The 23929-nt window shown below is 47.1% G+C and overlaps 1 protein-coding gene across 2 annotated transcripts in view; it reads right to left on the reverse strand.

Annotated features, from left to right (window-relative positions):
- Positions 1-302: 302 nt before the first annotated feature.
- The window catches only part of LOC130356319 (colipase-like), a 131713-nt gene continuing 108086 nt past the window's right edge, over positions 303-23929 (reverse strand). For both annotated transcript variants that reach the window (XM_056557644.1, XM_056557643.1), the window contains exons 2-3: positions 20975-21097; positions 303-481 (exon numbers count right to left, since the gene is read on the reverse strand). In XM_056557644.1, the coding sequence (XP_056413619.1) occupies positions 344-481; positions 20975-21097 (261 nt within the window). In that variant the 3' untranslated portion in view covers positions 303-343. The remainder of the gene's footprint in view (positions 482-20974; positions 21098-23929) is intronic.

Consider the following 23929-nt stretch of genomic DNA (forward strand, 5'->3'; position numbering starts at 1 on the left):
ATAATCAATGAGATCCAGCTGTGCCTGTTGTGACCTGTCCCCTGTGCCTGTTGTGACCCGTCCCGATAACGGCCATTAAAGGCCAAAAAAAAAGAGCCTAACAGACCCATTACAATGGGTCACAACAGCAGTGTGCAAGTAGCCTAATTGCAACAAAATATAACTGTGTGAGCCTGACATTGTCAGACTAATTCTCAGACTGTAAATGAAAATCTATTAATTTACTGATAACAAACAGAACATAAGAATTAAAAGACAAGATCCAAGAAGAAAGAAAACCTTTATTTACATAAGACTGGTAACCTCTTGAAAATCAAACATGAATATAGATACTTTTTAACTGTTAATATTTTATATATCTTTCATTTGGGTCCTTGCAGTATCCAAAATCTGTGTTTGTGATGGTTCCGACTATAGATCTGTCCACTTCACAATTAAGCCCACTTTCACATAGGCAGTAATAGTAGACTCCAGTAAGATGCTAAAGAAAAAAGATGATATAGTTAATGAAGATCATATTACTCTTTACCCCATCCTCTGTCAAATTTTTAGATCAGTGGCAGGAGATGCAGCATGAGAGTGGGCAGTCTGCTTGCTTAGAATGCCCTGTCTAATGCTTCAATTTCAATGCACATTGTTTTACCCTATATAACATCTGTTTTTTAATGCAGCTTTTGGTAGTATGGCTTGTACATATTATCACATGGGGGTATTTATCATCCCTTATACACTAGGTATTTGCATAAAAAGTTGCCATTTTTTATGCACAGCTCACTTGCACAAAAAGTGAGTGGGGTTTCGCAGGAAAGGTGATATAGCCACTATAGCCCAGCACATTTATTATAATTTACTGTAGGTCAGTAACTGGCCTGAATTATAGTGGAGATCTATGCCAGCTCATATCTGGCGTACATATCTAAGGCTGCTGTAGCCACAATTTCTTTGGCATTATTCAGGGACATGCGACTCTTGGTACATCCAATACATACTACACCAGCTTGATTTTACTTAAATGGGTACTCTGCTGTCAAACTTTTTTTATTTTTTTTATTTATATTTGTGGCCGACATGTCAACTGCATTTATTGTCAGCCACAGCTATGTCCTGCCTTGGCTATGGAATGGCAGTTGTCACGCTGAGCGCTCCGGGTCCCGCTGCCTCCCCGGAGCGCTCACGGCGTGCTTCTGCTTGCAGAGCTCCGGACGGCATCGCTGACCGCGAGCGCTGCTCCCTGGTCTCTGGAGGGGACGCGATCTGAGGCACGGGTCGTGCCCGCCCTCGGATCGCGCCCCATGTCACTCACCTCCCTCCTCCGTCTGCTTCCTCCCGGCGCCAGCTTGCTAAAATTTAAAGGGCCAGTGCACCACTAATTGGTGCCTGGCCCAATCACTCCCATACCTATAAAAACCCACTCCCCCTTCCTCTCCTTGCCGGATCTTGTTGCCTTGTGCCCTGAGAAAGCGTTATAGTGTGTTCCCAAGCCTGTGTACCTAGACCTTCTGCTGTTGCCCCTGACTACGAACCTCGCTGCCTGCCTTGACCTTCTGCTACGTCTGACCTCGCCTCTGTCTAGTCCTTGTGTACCGCGCCAGTCTCAGCTGCCAGAGAGGTCGAGTCTCTACTGGGGAACACGACCTGGTAGTTACTGCCGCAGCAAGTCCATCCCGCTTTGCGGCGGGCGCTGGTGAACACCAGTAACTGCTTAGAACCGATTCCCCAGTACGACCCGCGTCATCGCCTCTCTGGCACAGAGGATCCACCTCCAGTGTCCTCACCAGCCGCTAGTCCGGATCCTGACAGTAGATCCGGCCATGGATCCCACTGAGGTGCTGCTGCCAAGCCTCGCTGACCTCACCTCCGTGGTTGCCCAGCAGTCCCAGCAGATTGCTCAACAAGGACAACAGCTGTCGCAGTTGACCGCCATGATACAACAGCTTCTGCCTCCACAGCCTCAACTGCCAGCTCCAGCATCTCCTCCTCTCCGAGCTGCTGCTACCTCTGCTAGAGTACGCCTGTCTCTCCCAGATAAGTTTGACGGGGACTCTAAAAAGTGCCGAGGATTCCTGTCCCAATGTTCCCTGCACCTAGAGATGTTGTCGGACCAATTCCCCACAGAACGGTCTAAGGTGGCATTCGTCGTCAGTTTTCTTTCTGGGAAGGCCTTGGCCTGGGCCACGCCGCTCTGGGACTGCAACGATCCTGCCACTGCCTCCGTCCAGTCCTTCTTTACTGAAGTCCGCAGTGTCTTCGAGGAACCTGCCCGTGCCTCATCCGCGGAAACTGCCTTGCTGAACCTTGTCCAAGGAGACTCTACTGTAGGCGAATACGCCATACAATTCCGTACTTTGGCCTCTGAGTTGGCCTGGAACAATAAGGCTCTCTGCGCGACCTTTAAAAAAGGTTTATCCAGCCACATTAAGGATTGTCTGGCCGCACGAGAGATACCCTCCTTCCTGACTGAACTCATCCACCTGGTTACCCGCATTGATATGTGCTACATTGAAAGGCGTCAGGAGCTCTGCCAGGAGAAAGATCTCGTTCGCACTAGGCGATACCCACGCCTGGCTCCTCTCTTCTAGCATCCTTTGCAGCCTGTTACTGTGCCTCCCGCTGAGGAGGCCATGCAAGTGGACCGGTCTCGCCTGACCCAGCAAGAGAGGACTCGCCGGAGGAACGAGAACTTATGCTTATACTGTGCGAGCTCTGAACATTTCCTAAAGGATTGTCCTCTTCATCCTCAGCGTCAGGGAAACGCTCGCACCTAGTGAACGTGGGAGAGGCGTCACTGGGTGTAAATTCTTCCTCTCCACGCCTGACTATTCCAGTGCGGATTTCTCCAGCTGATAAAGCCTCCTTCTCTGCGGAGGCTTTCTTGGACTCTGGTTCAGCAGGAAACTTAATTAAAGCCTCCTTCATCAACCGGTATAACATCCCTGTTATCAGTCTCATCAAGCCCTTCTTTATTTCCTCAGTTAACGGGGAACAACTGAATTCCACCGTGCGTTACCGCACAGACCCAGTACGCATGTCCGTGGGGGTTCTCCATCAAGAAATGATTGAGTTCTTTGTCCTGCCAAACTGCACCTCTGACATCCTTCTTGGCTTACCCTGGCTCCAGCGACATTCTCCTACCCTCGACTGGACCACTGGGGACATTAAATCCTGGGGCTCTTCCTGCCACACACGCTGCCTTAAGTCGCTACCTACCAGCCAAGTCTCCATTGCTTCTCCATTGCTCGGCCTTCCAAAGGCCTATCAAGACTTTTCTGACGTCTTTTGCAAGAAACAGGCAGAGGCCTTAACACCTCATAGGCCCTACGACTGCCCTATTGACTTGCTCCCTGGTACCACACCGCCCCGTGGCAGGATTTACCCTCTCTCGGCTCCAGAAACTAAGGCCATGACGGAGTATATTCAGGAGAATCTCAAAAAAGGTTTCATCAGGAAGTCTTCTTCTCCTGCTGGAGCAGGATTCTTCTTTGTTGCCAAGAAGGACGGGTCTCTACGCCCTTGTATTGACTACCGCGGTCTCAATAAAATCACTGTAAAGAACCGCTACCCTCTGCCTCTCATCTCGGAACTCTTTGACCGGCTGCGCGGAGCAAAGATTTTTACTAATCTTGAACTCAGGGGCGCGTATAATCTCATCAGAATTTGTGAAGGAGATGAGTGGAAAACCGCTTTTAACACCAGGGATGGCAACTTCGAATACCTTGTCATGCCATTCAGTCTTTGCAACGCCCCTGCAGTCTTCCAAGACTTTGTCAATTAAATCTTCCGGGACTTGTTGTATACCTGCGTGGTGGTCTATCTAGATGACATTCTAATCTTCTCCTCCAACCTAGAGGAACACTGCCTCCATGTTTGTCAAGTGCTCCAGCGCCTCCGTGTTAACCATCTCTACGCCAAGATTGAAAAATGCCTCTTTCAATGTACCTGTCTTCCTTTCCTGGGATATCTGGTCTCTGGACAAGGTCTTCAAATGGACCCCGACAAGCTCTCCGCGGTCTTGGATTGGCCACGCCCCTCCGGACTTCGCTCTATCCAGCACTTCCTCAGATTCGCTAATTACTACCGTCAGTTTCTCCCCCACTTCTCCACTATCATGGCTCCTATTGTGGCTCTGACCAAGAAAGATGCGAATCAGAGATCCTGGCCTCCCCAAGCGGAAAAAGCTTTTACTCGCCTTAAGGCCACCTTCGCCTCCGCCCCAGTCTTGACTAGGTCCGATCCTCTGAAACCATTCTTCCTTGAGATAGATGCCTCTTCAGTAGGAGCCGGGGCAGTCCTACCTTCAAAAAACCGCTAAAGGAAAAAACATCACTTGCGTTTTTTTCTCTAAAACCTTTTCTCCTCCTGAAAGAAACTACGCTATTGGTGACCGAGAATTGCTGGCCATTAAGTTGGCACTTGAGGAGTGGAGACCTCTCCTGGAAGGTTCCCTCCACCCTATCACCATCTACACTGACCACAAAAATCTGTCCTACCTACAGTCCACCCAGCGCTTAAATCCTCGCCAGGCCAGGTGGTCATTGTTCTTCGCCTGCTTCAATTTCCAGATCCATTTTCGTCCTGCAGACAAGAATGTCAGGGCGGATGCCCTATCACGTTCCACTGATGCCACGGAAGCAGAAACCTCTCCCCAACACATCATTCCCCCTGAGTGTCTGATCTCTGCTGCTCCTGCTTCTCTGGCGCCAGTTCCTCCAGGAAAAACCTTTGTCCCCGCACGTCTTCACCTCCGGACTCTCAAATGGGGTCACTCCTCCCACTTGGCGGGTCACGATGGAATCAAGAAATCCATTCAGTTGATTGCCAGACACTATTGGTGGCCTTCCTTTGAAAAAGATGTGACTGACTTCATACGCTCCTGTACTGTCTATGCATGTGATAAAACTCATCGCCAGAGGCCTGCGGGTCTTCTTCTTCCTCTGCCGGTACCCGAGCAGCCTTGGTCACACATAGTGATAGACTTCGTCACTGACCTTCCTGTATCCCATGACAACACTGGTGTATCCCCTGTTCTGGTGAGGTATCCCTGGGTCACACATTCACATTTGTGATCAGTGATATTTTTTTCCCCTTGTTTCACAGTATTGGGCTCTTGATTATTTTTCAGGTCATTTTCTGATATATTGTCTAAAATGTATTTATTTATTATTATTTTTTTATTGCCCATACGGATATAGGTTTCTACCTCCTTGTGTGTTGGGACACCCACCAGGGACCATTATTGGTCTGGCAGGGGGCCTTAGGTGTTTTTGTAGGGCTACAGCCCTCCACCTGATTCATGTATGTGTTTTTAAGTAGTTTTAAATTTTGGTGTTGCTGCTTTATGTATTAGTATTAATAAAGATGTGTATATTTTCTGTATGATTTTTTGTGTGCGTCTTCTATAGTGGTTACTCCTCCTTTCTTTTAGTATAGTCCCATGGCAACACTGTCATTTGGGTGTTCGTTGATCGATTCTCCAAAATGGCCCATTTTGTTCCGCTTCCTGGTCTTCCTTCTGCGCCACAATTGGCGAAGCAATTCTTTTTGCACATTTTTCATTTCCACAGACTGCCTACGCATATTGTCTCTGATAGAGGCGTTCAATTCATCTAGAAATTCTGGAGAACAATCTGCACCGAATTGAAGATTAAATAGAATTTTTCCTCCGCCTACCACCCGCAATCTAATGGACAAGTGGAGAGAGTAAACCAGATCCTTGTTGACTACCTGCGACATTTTGTCTCCTCCCGCCAAGATGATTGGGTCGACCTGTTACCCTGGGCTGAATTCTCGTACAATTTCAAAAACTCTGAGTCATCTGCCAAATCTCCATTCTTTGTGGTGTACGGCCGTCACCCGCTTCCCCCCCCTCCCCATTCCCACTTCTTCTGGAGTTCCTGCCGTAGATGATTTGACCCGGGACTTTACCTCAATTTGGAAAGAGACTCAAAAGTCGCTCTCGCTGGCCTCCTCTCGTATGAAGAAACATGCGGACAAGAAGAGAAGAATTCCTCCTGTCTTTGCCCCTGGTGACAAATATATTTGGTTTTGTGTCCCTAGCTACAAGCTGGGCCATTTAAAGTCAAATCAACTCTGTCTCTTACAAGCTCCATCTTCCTCCTTCTCTTCGTATTCCTAACTCCTTTCATGTTTCCCTTCTCAAGCCTCTCATTCTTAACTGCTTTTCCCCCAAGTTCACCGTTCCTGCTCCTGTCTCGGGGTCCGCTGACGTCTTCTCGGTTAAAGAAATCCTCGCTTCCAAGGCTATCAGAGGTAAAAAAAAAAAATTCTTGTTGATTGGGAGAATTGTGGCCCCGAAGAGAGGTCTTGGGAGCCAGAGGACAATATCTTAGACAAGGAACTCATCTACAGATTCCTCGGTTCCAAGAAGAGGGGGAGACCCAAGGGGGGGGGGGGGTACTGCCACGCTGAGCGCTCACGGCGTGCTTCTGCTTGCAGCGCTCTGGTCGGCATCGCTGACCACGAGTGCTGCTCCCTGGTCTCCGGAGGGGACGCGATCCGAGGCACGGGTCGTGCCTGCCCTCAGATCGCGCCCCATGTCACTCACCTCTCGCCTCCGTCTCCTTCCTCCCGGCGCACACGGCCCTGCTCCCTAGGGCGCGGGCGCGCCGGCTTGCTAAAATTTAAAGGGCTAGTGCACCACTAATTGGTGCCTGGCCCAATCACTCCCATTCCTATAAAAACCCACTCCCCTTCCTCTCTTTGCCAGATCTTGTTGCCTTGTGCCCTGAGAAAGCGTTATAGTGTGTTCCCAAGCCTGTGTACCCAGACCTTCTGCTGTTGCCCCTGACTACGAACCTCGCTGCCTGCCCTGACCTTCTGCTACGTCTGACCTCGCCTCTGTCTAGTCCTTGTGTACCGCGCTTGTCTCAACTGCCAGAGAGGTCGAGTCGCTACTGGGGAACACGACCTGGTAGTTACCGCCGCAGCAAGTCCATCCCGCTTTGCGGCAGGCTCTGGTAAACACCAGTAACTGCTTGGAACCGATTCCCCAGTGCGACCCGCGTCATTGCCTCTCTGGCACAGAGGATCCACCTCCAGTGTACTCACCAGCCGCTAGTCCGGATCCTGACAGCAGTGTGACGTATTGAGCCCAGGCACTGGTCTTCCTGGTGCGCAGTTTGGTGTGTCAACCACTGGAATCCAGGAAGAAGCCCTGGGCTGGAGGACAGGAACAGCGATACCACGACACCACGGGAGCTGCAGCAGGTAAGTTTGTTTTTGTTATATGCCAGCAGCCTGGGGATAATGTTTCAAAAAAGTTTGACAATGGAGTACCCCTTTGAGAACGGCATATGAAATGCCAGTCTTAGTAAATTTTCTCGATAGTTTTAATTTCTTCCTCTCTAAAGCCAGAGGTGGGAATATAAGTATAATTTTGTGTAATCAGTGCTGTTTGTCTTGCAGCCAAATCCAAAAAGAAAATAACACATAATTTCATACCAGGTTAATTTGGTATTAACTGCTGCACTTTTGTGAGCCAAAAAGTTTTGCAAAACTTTAAAAATAGGGTGTTACTAGCACAAACAGCCTATCCGTGCCATGGGTGCTAAATATCTGAATATGTGACGCTAATAGTGTGTGACAAAATGTGGCGCAAAAAAAGTGGCTCTAAATTCTTTGCATTTCCCCCCAATGTGTCCGAAATCTATATTGAAAAACATATTTGTATTAACCCCTAGAGGATGTAGGACATACCTGTACGTCCTGAGTCTCACTGGGACTACAAAGCGAGTGCAGGAGCCGTGCTTGCTTCATAGACAGCGGTTCTCGGTTTCTATCAGCAGACAGGGACTGCCCCTAATGGCAGATATCAGCAATCATGCTGATGCCTGCCATTAACCCTGAAGAATAGCGTGATCAATTCTGATCATGGCATCTAAAGCATACGTTGGCTTCAAGAGACTTATCGGACTACTCTTTGTAGTCGCAAGGGACCAATACATCAAGATGACATCCGGGGGTCAACTCACAATATCCATGGCCGCTCCGGCAAGCTTCTTCTATTGTCTGCCTTCTAGCAGACCACAGAAGTAGATCACTGATTACACTGATTAGTGCTATTCTTATGCAAAGCAATGAACAGTAATAGCAATCAATAGATTGCTATAAATAGTCTCCTGTGGGACTTAAAGAAGTAAAACGTTTTAATCAATGGGAATAAGCCCCTCTCTCAATAAAAAAATGAATCCCCACCTTTTTAAATTTTACAAATAAAAGGAAGTAAAAAAAATAAAAGAAATCAACATATTTGGTATCGCCACATGCAGAAATGTCAGAACTATTAAAATATAATTGTTACGCCGAGCGCTCCGGGTCCCCCTCCTCCTCCAAAGCGCTCACGGCGTCTTCTGCTCTGTAGCGCTCCGGTCAGCAGCGCTGACCGGAGACGCTGCTCTGTTGTGCCTGGCGGGGATGCAATCCGCCTAGCGGGACATGCCCGTTCTCGGATCGCATCCCGTCCCACTCCCCTGTCCCGATCTCCTGCTGGGTGCCGGTGCACGCGGCCCTGCTCTCTAGGACGCGCGTGCACCGGGGCTCTCAGATTTGAAGGGCCAGCGCACAGCTAATTGGTGCCTGGCCCAATCAGTCTAATCAGCTTCCATGTGCATAAAAGTCTGCTTCCCCTTCCGTTCCCTGCCGGATCTTGTTGCCTTGTGCCCTGTGAAAGCAGCGCTGACCGGAGACGCTGCTCTGTTGTGCCTGGCGGGGATGCAATCCGCCTAGCGGGACATGCCCGTTCGCGGATCGCATCCCGTCCCACTCACCTGTCCCGATCTCCTGCTGGGTCCCGGTGCGCGCGGCCCTGCTCTCTAGGGCGCGTGTGCGCCGGGGCTTTCAGATTTGAAGGGCCAGCGCACCGCTAATTGGTGCCTGGCCCAATCAGTCTAATCAGCTTCCATGTGCATAAAAGTCTGCTTCCCCTTCTGTTCCCTGCCGGATCTTGTTGCCTTGTGCCCTGTGAAAGCGTTATAGTGTGTTCCCAAGCCTGTGTACCCAGACCTTCTGCTGTTGCCCCTGACTACAAACCTCGCTGCCTGCCCTGACCTTCTGCTACGTCTGACCTTGCCTCTGTCTAGTCCTTGTGTACCGCACCTGTCTCAGCTGTCAGTGAGGTTGAGTCGCTATTGGGTGGAACGACCTGGGGGTTACCTGCCGCTGCAAGTCCATCCCGCTTTGCGGCGGGCTCTGGTGAAAACCAGTAACCCCTTAGATTCCGTTCCCCTGGTATGGCCCACGCCATCACCTCACTGACACAGAGGATCCACCACCAGTGTCCCCTCCGCATACCAGTCTGGATCCTGACAGTAGATCCGGCCATGGATCCCGCTGAGGTCCCGCTGCCCAGTGTCGCTGACCTAACCTCCATGGTCGCCCAGAAATCACAGCAGATCGCGCTACAAGGACAGCAGTTGACTCAGTTGACCGCTATGCTGCAACAGCTTCTGCCGCAACAACAGCAACCATCTCCTCCGCCAGCTCCTGCATCTCCCCCGCAGCGAGTGGCGGCTCCCAGCTTGTACCTGTCTCTACCAGACAAGTTTGATGGGGACTCTAAACAGTGCCGTGGATTCCTGTCCCAGTGTTCCCTGCACCTGGAGATGATGTCTGATCAATTCCCTACAGAACGGTCTAAGGTGGCGTTCGTGGTCACATAGGCGTGCGTACGGGGTGTGCCGGGCGTGCACAGGCACACCCTAATCACCGCAGCCGCGGCCCGCTGCTGCAGGACTTTTTTTTTTTCCTCACTACTAAACCCCAGCCCCACCGGACATCCCCGACATCACTAGCCGGAGGACGGGGGATAGATTGGCCGGAGCCGCAAATTTAAAAAAAAAATGCATTTTTAAACATCCGTTGTGCCCTGAAAGACTTTCAGGGCACACCGGATGTTTAAAAATGCATTTTTTTTTATTTGCGGTTCAGGCCGCTCTATCCCCCGTCCTCCGGCCGCTCTATCCCCCCTTCCTCTGGGCCGCTCTATCCCCCGTCCTCCGGCCGCTCTATCCCCCCTTCCTCTGGGCCGCTCTATCCCCTTCCTCCGGGCCGCTCTAACCCCCGTCCTCCGGCCGCTCTATCCCCCCTTCCTCCGGGCCGCTCTATCCCCTTCCTCCGGGCCGCTCTATCCCCCCTTCCTCTGGGCCACTCTTTTCCCCTTCCTCCGGGCCGCTCCTCCCCCTTCCCCGGCCGCGCACACTGCTGCGCTAACTGCAGATGCAGGGGCTGCCCCGCAGCTGCGCACTTCTCCTTCCACCTCCTGGGATGATCCTGGCCACAACTCCTGGCACCGAGTGTCCATTCCTCAGCATGAGGAAGAAGTGGGCGATGGTGCAAAGTGTGCAGCAGATGGGAGTGGACGTGCCTGGCCTCTGACCCCAACATGGCTGCCGCAGGTAAGAAAAGTGCACAGACCGAGGACGGGAGGGGGGTGGGATGTGTGTATTATGTATGTATGGTTTGTGTAATATGTATGTATGGTGTGTGTAATATGCATGGTGTGTGTGTAATATGTATGTATGGTGTGTGTAATATGCATGGTGTGTGTGTAATATGTATGTATGGTGTGTGTAATATGTATGGTGTGTGTGTATTATGTATGTATGGTGTGTATAATATGTATGTATGATGTGTATTATGTATGTATGGTGTGTGTAATATTTATGTATGATGTGTATTATGTATGTATGATGTATTTATGTATGATGTGTGTGTATATATAATGGATTTGTGTATGTATTATGTATGGTGTGCATATGTATGTATTATATATGTATGATGTTTGTATTTATGCATTATGTGTGTATAATATATATATATATATATATATATATATAATGCATAAATACAAACATCATACATATATAATACATACATAATACATACATATGCACACCATACATAATACATACACAAATCCATTATATATACACACACATCATACATAAATACATCATACATACACACATCATACATACAGAACATACAGTACATACATACCATATATATGTTATGTATGTACTTTATGTTATGTATGTATTATGTATTTATGTATGATGTGTGTGTATATATAATGGATTTGTGTATGTATTATGTATGGTGTGCATATGTATGTATGATATATGCATGTATTATATATGTATGATGTTTGTATGCATATAGTATGTATTTATGCATTATGTATGTATGTGTGTATATATATATATATATATATATATATAATATATATATATATATATATATATATATATATATGTGTGTAGGTTATGCATGTGTGATGTGTGTATGTATGTATGACGTATGTATATATGTATTATGAATCAGAACAAAAGAAAAAATAAAGTTTCCTCCAGCTCTTCCAAGGATATCGGTGCTTGTAGTATATTAAACCATCAAACCTTTAATCTGTATACATTAAAAATAGAAAAAGGTGGACATCATAAAAGAGAAGTGAAACTCCAGTGCGTTTTGGGCTACATATAGCCATGATTAAGAACTACATTTTGCTCAAAACGTGTTGGTGTTTCACTTCTCTTTAATGATTGATGTCACCTTTTTCTATTTTTAATGCATACAGATTAAAGGTTTGATGTTTTAATACTACAAGCACCTTGAAAGAGGCAACTTTCTTTTTTCCTTTGTTCTGATACACGGGACACGGCCTGTTCTCTGCAGTGCTCTTCTACCAGCAAATATACTAAAAACTACTACAGCACCGACCCGGTAGCTGAAATAAACAATTTTTTTTATTTTTTTTATGTATTATGTATGTATTTTATATTATGTATGTATTATGTACGCAATCCCCCACACAGCACCCCTCAAACACACAGCACCTCTCAAACACACACACACACAGCACCCCCCCCACACTCACACACAGAACCCCCTCCACACACACACACACACACACAGCACCACCCCCCCACACTCACACACAGCACCCCCTCCACACACACACACAGCACCCCCCCCACACTCACACACAGCACCCCCCCCCCCCCACACACACACACACAGCACCCCCTCCACACACACACACAGCACCCCCCCACACTCACACACAGCACCCCCCCCACACTCACACACAGCACCCCCCCCACACTCACACACAGCACCCCCCCCCACACTCACACACAGCACCCCCTCCACACACACACACAGCACACCCCCCCCACACACACACACAGCACCCCCTCCACACACACACACACACAGCACCCCCCCCACACTCACACACAGCACCCCCCCCCCACACTCACACACAGTACCCCCCCACACTCACACACAGCACCTCACACACACACAGCACCCCCCCCCCACACTCACACACAGCACCCCCCCCCCCCCACACTCACACACAGCACTTCACACACACACACACACACACAGCACCCCCAGTGCAACATAATCGGAGTTGTAGTTTTGGTCACCATATATTGTATCAGGGCATGCTGGGAATTGTAGTTGGTAACTGCAAATCCCAGCATTGCATTCCTTGAAGGAATGCAATGCTGGGGGGTGCAGTTACCAACTACAATTCCCAGCATGCCCTGATACAATCTATGATGACCAAAACTACAACTCCACACATCTATATAGGAGTACAATTTAGATTATGGTGCAACATCCTGGGAGTCCTAGTTTTGGGTCAGCCGCAGACCCAAAACTACAACGTGCACACTGCTCCAAGCTTGCTTGGTGCTGCATCACTTTTTCAACCAATCTGGTGCAAAAAAAAATTCTATTTGGAATATTCCCCCCTCTGTGCCACCATCCTATAGTAAAAGCATTCTTCTGTTTGCCAAGTAAAGAAAAACATGAGTTTTACCATTCAACTTACTATTTTTTATTCAAATCCACATCAAATGCCTCCCTATAAACACCAGCAAACATACACACAAGTGGGAGGTCTAGTCAGGGCTGGTGCATGGATTTTTGACACTCTAGGCAAAACCTAATTTTGACAACCCTTTGGCTCTGCCCATTGAACCCCTTGGCAAATATAAGATCAGGGGTAGAATTAGTCCCGTAAGCATCATGGTAAATTCTAGACTTGTCCTCCTCCCTACAATTATAACTATACTGCACCTAATGTGGAGAACTATACTGCACCTAATGTGGGGGAACTGTACTGCACCTAATGTGGGGGAACTATATTGCACCTAATGTGGGGGAACTGTACTGCACCTAATGTGGGGGAACTATATTGCACCTAATGTGGGGGAACTATATTGCACCTAATGTGGGGGAACTATATTGCACCTAATGTGGGGGAACTATAGTGCACCTAATGTGGGGGAACTGTACTGCACCTAATGTGGGGGACTATACTGTACCTAATGTGGGGGAACTGTAATGCACCTAATGTGGGGAACTATACTGCACCTAATGTGGGGGAACTATACTACACCTAATGTGGGGGAACTGTACTGCACCTAATGTGGGGGAACTATATTGCACCTGTGGGGGAACTGTACTGCACCTAATGTGGAGGAACTGTACTACTAACCTAATGTGGGGGAACTATACTGCCAATCTAATGTGGGGGAACTATACTGCCAACCTGATGTGGGGGAACTGTACTACTAACCTAATGTGGGGGAACTATACTGCACCTAATGTGGGGGAACTATACTGCCAACCTAATGTGGGGGAACTGTACTACTAACCTAATGTGGGGGAACTATACTGCACCTAATGTGGGGGAACTATACTGCCAACCTAATGTGGGGGAAATATATTTCCATCCTAATTTGGGAGATTTCTACTGCCAACCTAATGTGGGGGAACTATACTGCCAACCTAATGTGGGGGAACTATACAAAAATATAAAATTGTACTATTTTGATCCCTATAGCACTTTTATTTTTCTGTATATGGGGATGTGAGGGTCATTTTTAGCGCTGTGATTTGTAGTTTTTATCGGTACCGTTTTTTTTTTTTTGCTTTTTAGATATTTTTTATGGTATTTGAAGTGACTAATAGTGCTAATCTGATTAGTGCACTATTACGACTTTTGGGACCCCACTTCTGATTTTGCCCATGGCCATGTTAAGCCTAAAACCGGCCCTGAATACAATCCTCCTACACTATGCAAGCAAGAGTGTGTGTGTGTATATGTATGTGTGTGTGTATATATATATATATATATATATATATATATATATATATATATATGTATTATATATATATATATGCGGAGTGAGTTTGTGCTTTAGGGTGCACACCCTAATGCAATAGGCTGCGCACGCCTATGCGTGGTCAGCCTCCTGTCTGGAAAGGCCTTGTTATGGGCCACACCGCTTTGGGACCGCAACGATCCTGCCACTGCTACAATCCAGTCCTTCTTCTCTGAAGTACGTAGTGTATTTGAGGAGCCAACCCGGGCTTCCTCAGCCAAGACTGCTTTGCTGAATTTTGTCCAAGGGAGTTCTTCTGTGGGCGAATACGCCATCCATTTCCGCACCCTCGCCTCAGAGCTATCCTGGAATAATGAGGCCCTCTGCGCAACCTTCAAGAAAGGCTTATCCAGTAATATCAAAGATGTCCCGGCCGCACGAGAAATTCCTGCTAATCTGTCTGAATTGGCCATTTGGCCACCCGCATCGACATGCGTTTCTCGGAAAGACGCCAGGAACTTCGTCGGGAAAAGGATCTCGTTCGCACCAGGCGGTTTCCCTCCTAGGCTCCTCTCTTCCAACGTCCTTTGCAATCTGTTCCTGTGCCTTCCGCCGAGGAGGCTATGCAAGTGGATCGGTCTCGCCTGACCCAACAAGAGAGGACTCGCCGCCGAAACGAGAATTTGTGCCTGTACTGTGCTAGTACCGAACATTTCCTAAAAGACTGTCCTATCCGCCCTCCGCGTCAGGAGAAACGCACGCACCTAGTTCACGTGGGTGAAATAACACTTGGTGTGAATTCTGCCTCTCCACGTCTGACTGTACCTGTGCGGATTTCTCCTTCCGCCAACTCCTCCTTCTCAGCAGTGGCCTTCTTGGACTCTGGTTCTGCAGGAAACTTTATCTTGGCCTCTTTCGTTAATAGGTTCAGTATTCCAGTAACCCGTCTCGTGAAGCCGCTCTTCATCTCTTCAGTAAACGGAGAGAAATTGGTCTGCACTGTGCGCTACCGCACTGAACCCCTGCCCCTGCCTAACTGCACCTCTGAAGTTCTACTCGGCTTGCCGTGGCTCCAGCGTCATGCTCCTACCCTTGACTAGACCACCGGGGAGATCAAAAGCTATGGTCCTTCTTGTAACAAGCGATGTCTCAAGTCTGCTTCCACTAGTCAAACCCCCGCAGCTTCTTCTTTACCGGGCCTTCCCAAAGCTTACCAGGACTATTCAGATGTATTCTGCAAAAAGCAAGCAGAGGTCTTACCTCCACATAGACCTTATGATTGCCCTATTGACCTTCTTCCTGGTACCACTCCGCCCCGTGGCAGGATTTACCCTCTTTCAGCCCCAGAGACTCAAGCCATGATGGAGTACATCCAGGAAAACCTAAAGAGGGGTTTTATTCGGAAATCCTCATCCCTTGCTGGAGCAGGGTTCTTCTTTGTTTCTAAAAAGGATGGATCCTTACGCCCATGTATTGACTACCGTGGTTTAAACAAGATTACCATCAAAAACCGCTATCCCCTGCATTTGATCTCCGAACTCTTTGACCGTCTACGCGGAGCAAATATCTTCACAAACTGGATCTAAGGGGCGCCTATAATCTTATTCGCATCCGTAAAGGTGATGAGTGGAAAACCGCTTTCAATACCAGAGATGGACATTTTGAATATCTAGTCATGCCCTTTGGGCTCTGCAACGCCCCTGCAGTCTTCCAGGACTTTGTTAATGAGATCTTTCGGGACTTATTGTATACCTGTGTTGTGGTCTACTTGGATGACATCTTGATTTTTTCCTCTAACTTAGAGGAACACCGTCGTCATGTCCGTCAAGTGCTCCAAAGACTCTGTGAAAACCACCTATATGCTAAATTTGAAAAATGTCTCTTTGAATGCAACAGTCTTCCTTTTCTAGGTTATCTAGTCTCTGGCCAAGGGCTTCAAATGGATCCAGATAAACTGTTGGCGGTTTTGGATTGGCCACGCCCTTCTGGACTCCGTGCTATCCAACGCTTCCTGGGATTCGCCAACTATTATCGACAGTTTATTCCCCACTTCTCCACCATTGTGGCTCTGACTAAGAGGAATGCTAATCCAAAGTCTTGGCCTCCACAAGCGGATGAGGCCTTCAAACGTCTCAAAGCTGCCTTCGCCTCTGCACCAGTCTTGTCCAGACCTGATCCGTTGAAACCATTCTTCTTGGAAGTAGATGCTTCCTCAGTCGGAGCCGGAGCCATTCTTCTACAAAAAAAAAAGCTACTGGACGGAACATTACTTGTGGTTTTTTCTCAAAGACTTTCTCTCCGGCAGAAAAGAACTACTCTATTGGAGATCGTGAATAGTGTTGCTCGCGAATATTCGCAATGCGAATTTTATTCGCGAATATCGCATATTCGCGAATTTGCGAATATTTGCGAATATAGCACTATATATTCGTAATTACGAATATTCGTTTTTTTTATTTTTTTTAATTTTTTTTTCACAGTACACAGCACAGTGATCACCCCTCTCTGGTTCCAGCTTGTGTGGTGTAAAGAAGGCTCTAATACTACTGTGTGAGACTGGTGTGCGAATTTTCGCATATGCTAATTTCCGCATTTGCGAATTTACGCTTATGCTAATTGTGGTTTATGCTAATTTTCGCATATGCTAATTTTCGCATACGCGAATTTACGCGTATGCGAAAATTAAACGCGAATATTACAAATATGCAAATTTAGCAAATATATGACGAATATTCGTCCATATATTCCCGAAATATCGCAAATTCGAATATGGCCTATGCCGCTCAACACTAATCGTGAACTCCTGGACATCAAGTTAGCACTCGAGGAGTGGAGATATCTTTTGGAGGGTTCCAAACACCCCATTGTCATTTACACTGACCATAAGAATTTGTGTTACCTCCAGTTTGAATCCTCGCCAGGCTAGATGGTCGTTGTTTTTTGCCCGCTTCAACTTCGAGATACACTTCCGTCGCACTGACAAGAATGTAAGAGCTGATGCCCTATCTCGTTCTTCTGATGCCTCCGAGTCTGAAGCCCCTCTGCAGCATATTATACCACCTGAGTGCCTGGTCTCCTCTGCTCCAGCTTCACTGGGGCAAACCCCCCTGGAAAGACTTTTGTTCCTCCACGTCTTCGCCTCAGGATCCTCAAATGGGGGCATTCTTCTCACCTGGCTGGTCATGCTGGCATTAAAAAGTCCATTCAGCTAATCTCCCATCTGTATTGGTGGCCTACACTGGAGAGGGACGTTACTGATTTTGTTCGGGCTATTACTGTTTGTGCCCGGGATAAAACTCCCCGCCAGAAGCCTGCTGGACTCCTCAATCCTTTGCCCGTCCCTGAGCAACCATGGTTCCAAATTGCCATGGATTTCATTACAGATCTTCCTGATTCACATGGTAACACAGTTATTTGGGTGGTCGTTGATCGTTTCTCCAAGATGGCCCACTTTGTTCCTCTGCCTGGTCTTCCTTCCGCACCTCAGTTGGCTAAAAAAATTTTCCTCCAAATTTTTCGCCTCCACGGAGGCGTGCAATTTGTTTCTAAATTTTGGAGGGCTCTCTGCACCCATTTTTCATCTGCCTACCATCCACAATCCACAAGTGGAAAGAGTGAACCAGGTTTTGGGCAATTATCTTCGGCACTTTGTTTCTTCTTGCCAAGACGACTGGGTCGACCTCCTGCCCTGGGTCGAATTTTCTTATAATTAAAAAAATTCTGAGTCCTCCGCTAAATCTCCGTTTTTTGTGGTGTACGGCCGTCACCCTCTTCCCCCCCCTCCCGTTGCCCTCTTCTTCTGGTGTTCCTGCTGTGGATGAGCTGACTCAGGATTTCCCCTCCATCTGGCGTGACACCCATAATTCTCTCCAATTGGCTTCCTCCCGGATGAAGAAACATGCTGACAAGAGCAGAAGGGCTCCTCCCGTTTTTTCTCCGGGTGACATAGTATGGCTCTCCGCCAAATATATTCATTTCCGGGTCCCGAGCTACAAGTTGAGCCCGCGGTTCTTAGGCCCGTTCAAAGTCCTGAGACAGATTAACCCTGTGTCCTATCAGCTCCACCTTCCTACCTCTCTCTGCATTCCTAACTCTTTTCATGTCTCGTTACTTAAACCTGTTATCCTTAATCGTTTTTCTCCTAAGGTTCCTGTTCCTGTCCCTGTCTCCGGTTCCTCTGATGTCTTTTCTATCAAACAGATCCTCGCCTCCAAGGTGGTCAGAGGTAAAAAAAAAAAAATTTGGGTGGATTGGGAGAATTGCGGTCCTGAGGAGAGATCCTGGGAGCCTGAAGCCAAAATCTTAGACAAGGAACGCATTGCCAGGTTTCTTGGCTCCAAAAAGAGGAGGAGACCAAAGGGGGGGGGGGTACTGTTACGCCGAGCGCTCCGGGTCCCCCTCTTCTGCCCTGCAGCGCTCCGGTCAGCAGCGCTAACTGGAGACGCTGCTCTGTTGTGCCCGGCGGGGATGCGATCCGCCTAGCGGGTTGTGCCCGTTTGAGGATCGCTTCCCGTCCCACTCACCTGTCCCAATCTCCTGCTGGGTCCCGGTGCGCGTGGCCCCGCTCTCTAGGGCGCGCGCGCGCCGGGGCTCTCAGATTTAAAGGGCCAGCGCACTGCTAATTGGTGCCTGGCCCAATCAGTCTAATCAGCTTCCATGTGCATAAAAGTCTGCTTCCCCTTCTGTTCCCTGCCGGATCTTGTTGCCTTGTGCCCTGTGAAAGCGTTATAGTGTGTACCCAGACCTTCTGCTGTTGCTCCTGACTACGAACCTCGCTGCCTGCCCTGACCTTCTGCTACGTCTGACCTCGCCTCTGTCTAGTACTTGTGTACCGCGCCTGTCTCAGCTGTCAGTAAGGTTGAGTCCCTAACGGGTGGACCGACCCGGGGGTTACCTGCCGCTGCAAGTCCATCCCGCTTTGCGGCGGGCTCTGGTGAAAACCAGTAACCCCTTAGATTCCGTTCCCCTGGTACGGCCCACGCCATCACCTCACTGACACAGAGGATCCACCACCAGTGTCCTCTCCGCATACCAGTCCGGATCCTGACAATAATGTTAATGATCTCATATGTGAGTAGTGTAAAGATTAAAAAAAAAAATTGTCCAAAATTTCAGATTTTTGTTCACATCAGGGCCCAGAAAAAAATAGAATGTAAAGTAATCAAAAAGTCACATGTGTGCAAAAGTACTGATAAAAACTTATGATCATGGTGCAAAAAAAAAGTCCTCATACAGGCCTGTATATAGAAAAAGTTATAGGGGGTCAGAATAGGATAATTTTAAACATGCTTATTTTGTTAAAAGTACAGCTTGATAACATGTAAATGAGTATCATTTTAATCATTAAAGGGGTGCTCTGGGAACTAAACCCATAGCCCATACTTTCCCTCTCACCAACCTATTTATTTGTCAAAATATCATTCATTAGTTATATATGGCAGCCTCCCTCTTTCAGCTGTCACTTACATGCAGGGAGTGAGAGAAAGATCTCATATTCAGTTCCACCTTATCTTTGTGTAAACCCCTCACTGAGACCTAGCCCACAGCCTCCTGGAAAATACCACGTGATTTCTGGCTTCACAGCCACACCTTCCCTCCCCTCCCTGTGTGAGGATTTTCCTGGCAGAGACGTCTCCTCAGCACATACCACTGCCCTTTTTCCGCTGTAGATCTAATTACTGACTGCTGCCATTCAGAGAATATCATGATTTATTGCTAAAAGCAAAGGTTTCCTCCAACGTATCAATGGGATTCAGAGGCGCTGGACACACAAACGCTGGACACACATACTCATCCTGAGTACGCCTGATGAAGCAGTCTTACTGTGAAATGCATTGCATCATGGGTGAATAAACTTGAGATCCCTTCAGTTTGTGTGTCCAGCGCCTCTGAATCTAGTCAATACGTTGGAGGAAACTTTTGCTTTTACATTGAAGTTGGACGTGGAGTGGCTGCAGGCACCTAAAACCTTTGCTCTTTTCCATAGTTACACTTGGTGGTGTGTAACTTGATGTGGTAAGCATCACTTTTAGTACATCTATTCCTGTTGAAAATGGTATCACACTACGGAGCGCTGTCGGTGTCTTTTTTTAGTATGATTTATTGCTGGGGGAAGGATAGTCTGAAAGAAAATACATGTACATTGTGTTTTCAACAACACAGCATGCACACAAATAGCAAAAGCCTGGCAGCAGAGGTGTAGCTTGTCACTTCTGGGCCTCGATGCAAAATCTGCAAAAGGGCCCTATATGGCAATTATAATGCTGTCTCTTATGGGGCAGATTTGCTTTGGGGACCCCTCTGGCTACCTCTATAGCTACTGGCTGGCAGCCATTACACAGAGCTGCACTGACTGCTGGGAGTTGTAGACTGGGCTTCAAGCAAGAAAATAAAGAATATTCAGGAGACAACAGGGGCCACATGAGCTGGCAAGATCACATGGATAACTGCAGGCGGCACAGAACAGGTATTGTAGTGGCTTTGGGGCATTTTAATAATTATTTTTATTAACTTCCCTTGGAGCACCCCTCTAATTAATTAAATAAATTAATCCACAGAATAAAGAGAACATGCCAGGTTTAACATAATTACAATAACGTGCACTAATTTAAAACAAAGCACAGAAGTCCCAATAAATATTTTTTTTGTTGCATCATACATTTTATGGTAAAATGAAAGGTGTCATTACAAAGTATTTATGTATACATTTCCACAAGAAATGAAAGAGGACCAGCCTCATGAAGAGTTTTATAATCTGCTCGAGTTATAGTCATCTTCAGGACTTTTACACTGTATGTGTGAAAGAGAACCCAGCTCAACTGCTGTTTACATATACTCACCAAAGGTGAACATTTCTGAGTTTCTGCTGCTTTTGGAGCACATCTTGCAAGGCTCACGCCGCTCTCCCTGTGGCAACAGCCACTCTTACATTGTGCACTTTGAAGACATAGTTCTCCATGGTCCTAATTTTAAAATAGAGCAAGATAATTTTTTTGTGAAATTGATTATAAAGTTTTTTTTATTTCACTTGATAATGTGATAATAAAGAAAGGCCGCCTTCACACATATTTTTTTCTTTTTTGTAAAACAAATGCCATATACAGTAACTACATAGCTACATAGTTTATAAAGTTTATTTAAATACATTTCTTTCTTTACTTTTCTTTCCATTTTTAACAATTAAAGGGGTTCTCCACTGCCTTAACCAACTTTTGGCAGTTAGTTAGTTTTTTGGCTATATGTTATTATGGCTTTTTTTCATGTTGCTAACGGTTCGGTATGTGGTGTTTTACTTACCTTTTTTCCAGACCTGGAAGCTGGTTTCTTCATTTGCTTCCTGCCTTGCCTTGACCACTTTTTTTCTTTTCTTCCGCCACCATCTTGCCATCGGGACGTCACCGTGGAGGGTGGTGTGTTGGAGGCCGGCCTGCCCCTCGCTCCGTACGTGCCCGCCTCCCGCGCGACGGAATCCTCTGTCGTCATCAGAGCGCACCCTCCTTACTTTCAGCTTCTTCTAAGCTGAATGCGGATTGGGCTGCTTTCGGCGAATCGGATGCCGTGATGGGCGCATGCGCAGTTGGTCCTCGCTCCGGAGGATCATCTGCGCATGTGCCATAGTGATGTCAGCATCGGGCCTGACACACTGGAGGATTGTTAACCCTAACCTGGCCAGAGGTGAGTCCCGGAGCGCTGGACAGCTCCTGAAGGTTATTGCTATGGCAGTGTTTCCCAACCAGGGTGCCTCCAGCTGTTGCAAAACTACAACTCCCAGCAAGTCCAGACAGCCTTCGCTGATGACGACCGAGGATTCCGTCGCGAGGGAGGCGGGCACGTATGGAGCGAGGGGCAGGCCGGCCTCCAACACACCACCCTCCACGGTGACGTCCCAATGGCTAGATGGCAGCGGAAGAAAATAAACAAAGTGGTCCAGGCAAGGCAGGAAGCAAATGAAGAAACCAGCTTCCGGGTCTGGAAAAAAGGTAAGTAAAACACCACATACAGAACCGTTAGCAACATGAAAAAAAGCCATAACAACGTATAACCACAGAACTAACTGCCAAAAGTAGGTTAAGACAGTGGAGAACCCCTTTAATCACACGCCTTTTGCAAAAGGTACAGTATAAAATACATATCAGTACCCCGCCTCCCAGGGGAAAAAAAAAACACCCTGGGGAAAACGTTTTTACCAGTTAACCCACAGATTCTTTAATTTCTTCAACCTTTTTCTAGATTGCGATTGTAAGATATAGGCAAAAGAAGCCGGCAGCAGTGTACCCCACTCCATGTCCAGCCAGCAGATTTGACCTTTTCTCTGCATAGACTTCTAGCTAGCATCATAGTAACATAGTTCACAAGGTTGAAAAAAGACCAGAGTCCATCAAGTTAAACCTATAACCCTAATGAGTCCCTACTGAGTTGATCCAGAAGAAGGCAAAAAACCTTCATCTGAGAGGTAAAAATTCCTTCCCGACTCCAAATATGGCAGTCAGAATAAATCCCTGGATCAACGTTCTGTCCCTATAAATCTAGAATCCATAACCTGTAATGTTATTACTCTCCAAAAATGCATCCAGACCCCTTGTGAACTCTTTTACAGAGTTCACCATGACCATCTCCTCTGGCAGAGAGTTCCATAGTCTCATTGCTCTTACAGTAAAGAACCCACTGTCTGTGCTGAGGTAGAAACCTTCTTTCCTCTAAACGAAGATAATGCCCTCTTGTCATAGATACAGTCCTGGGTATAAATAGATCATGGGAGAGATCTCTCTACTGTCCCCTGATATATTTATACATAGTTATTAGGTCACCCCTAAGCCTTTTTTCTAAACTAAATAACCCTAATTCTGATAATCTTTCTGGGTACTGTAGTCCTCCCATTCCCCATATTACTCTGGTTGCCTGTCTTTGAACCCTGTCCAGATCCATTATATCTTTTTTGTACACTGGTGCCCAGTACTAGAGATGAGCAAATTTTTGAAAATTCGATTCGTCAGATTTGCCAAATATTCCGAAAAAATGTGGTTCTGGTCGAAGTTATTTCAGCCAATCACTATTAAAAACGATAATTTCTGGCCTACAAAGAGCCTCAATAGGGGTGTAGAACACTTTGCTTTGTCCTAACACGCATAGGGAGTGTGCTGTGTTAGTGAAATAATACTGTTATTCAGTATGACATTCAGATTACAGGCATCGCTATTGGAATCACTGCTGCAGAGCATCTGGAGGTGGCAGATTTTATTATGTCATTTTAATTTAATTAAAATGTATTTACATTTTTTGATTACCCATCGAGCTGGCGGTCCGCCACGAGGTGAGCTACCACCTGTTCCAGCCCCTGCCTTTCAGCACACCCCCATACTCTGAGTGTCCACTTGAATAGGGAGGGACTGCAGTACCAGCAACTTGGACAGGAGCACATTCAGCTTCTGTGCCGTTGGATAAGTGGGCGCATAAAGCTAGAAGTGGTTGCAGTGAAAAAGCTTGTACTTGTATTTTAAAATCGAGCTGGCGGTCCTCCGCCAGGCAAGATACCACCTGTTCCCACTCCCTGCCTCTCAGTGCCGCCCTGACTGTGAAAATGTGCGAATGTTTCATTTAATCAGTTATGGTACATTGTTAGCGCTCCAAGCTGTTTAATTGGATTCTTGTTATAATTCCACAGGTAATATGACGTCGACGACCATAGGGCCCCGGTCTTGAAAAAATGACATCGATTTGTTTAAATTTAAAGATTAATATTAGATTCCCATGTTTAATGTTCCGGTGTTTACTTTGAACTAATACTGTATGACCAA

Source organism: Hyla sarda, chromosome 2 (assembly GCF_029499605.1).
Source record: "Hyla sarda isolate aHylSar1 chromosome 2, aHylSar1.hap1, whole genome shotgun sequence".
NCBI classification, from domain to species: domain Eukaryota; kingdom Metazoa; phylum Chordata; class Amphibia; order Anura; family Hylidae; genus Hyla; species Hyla sarda.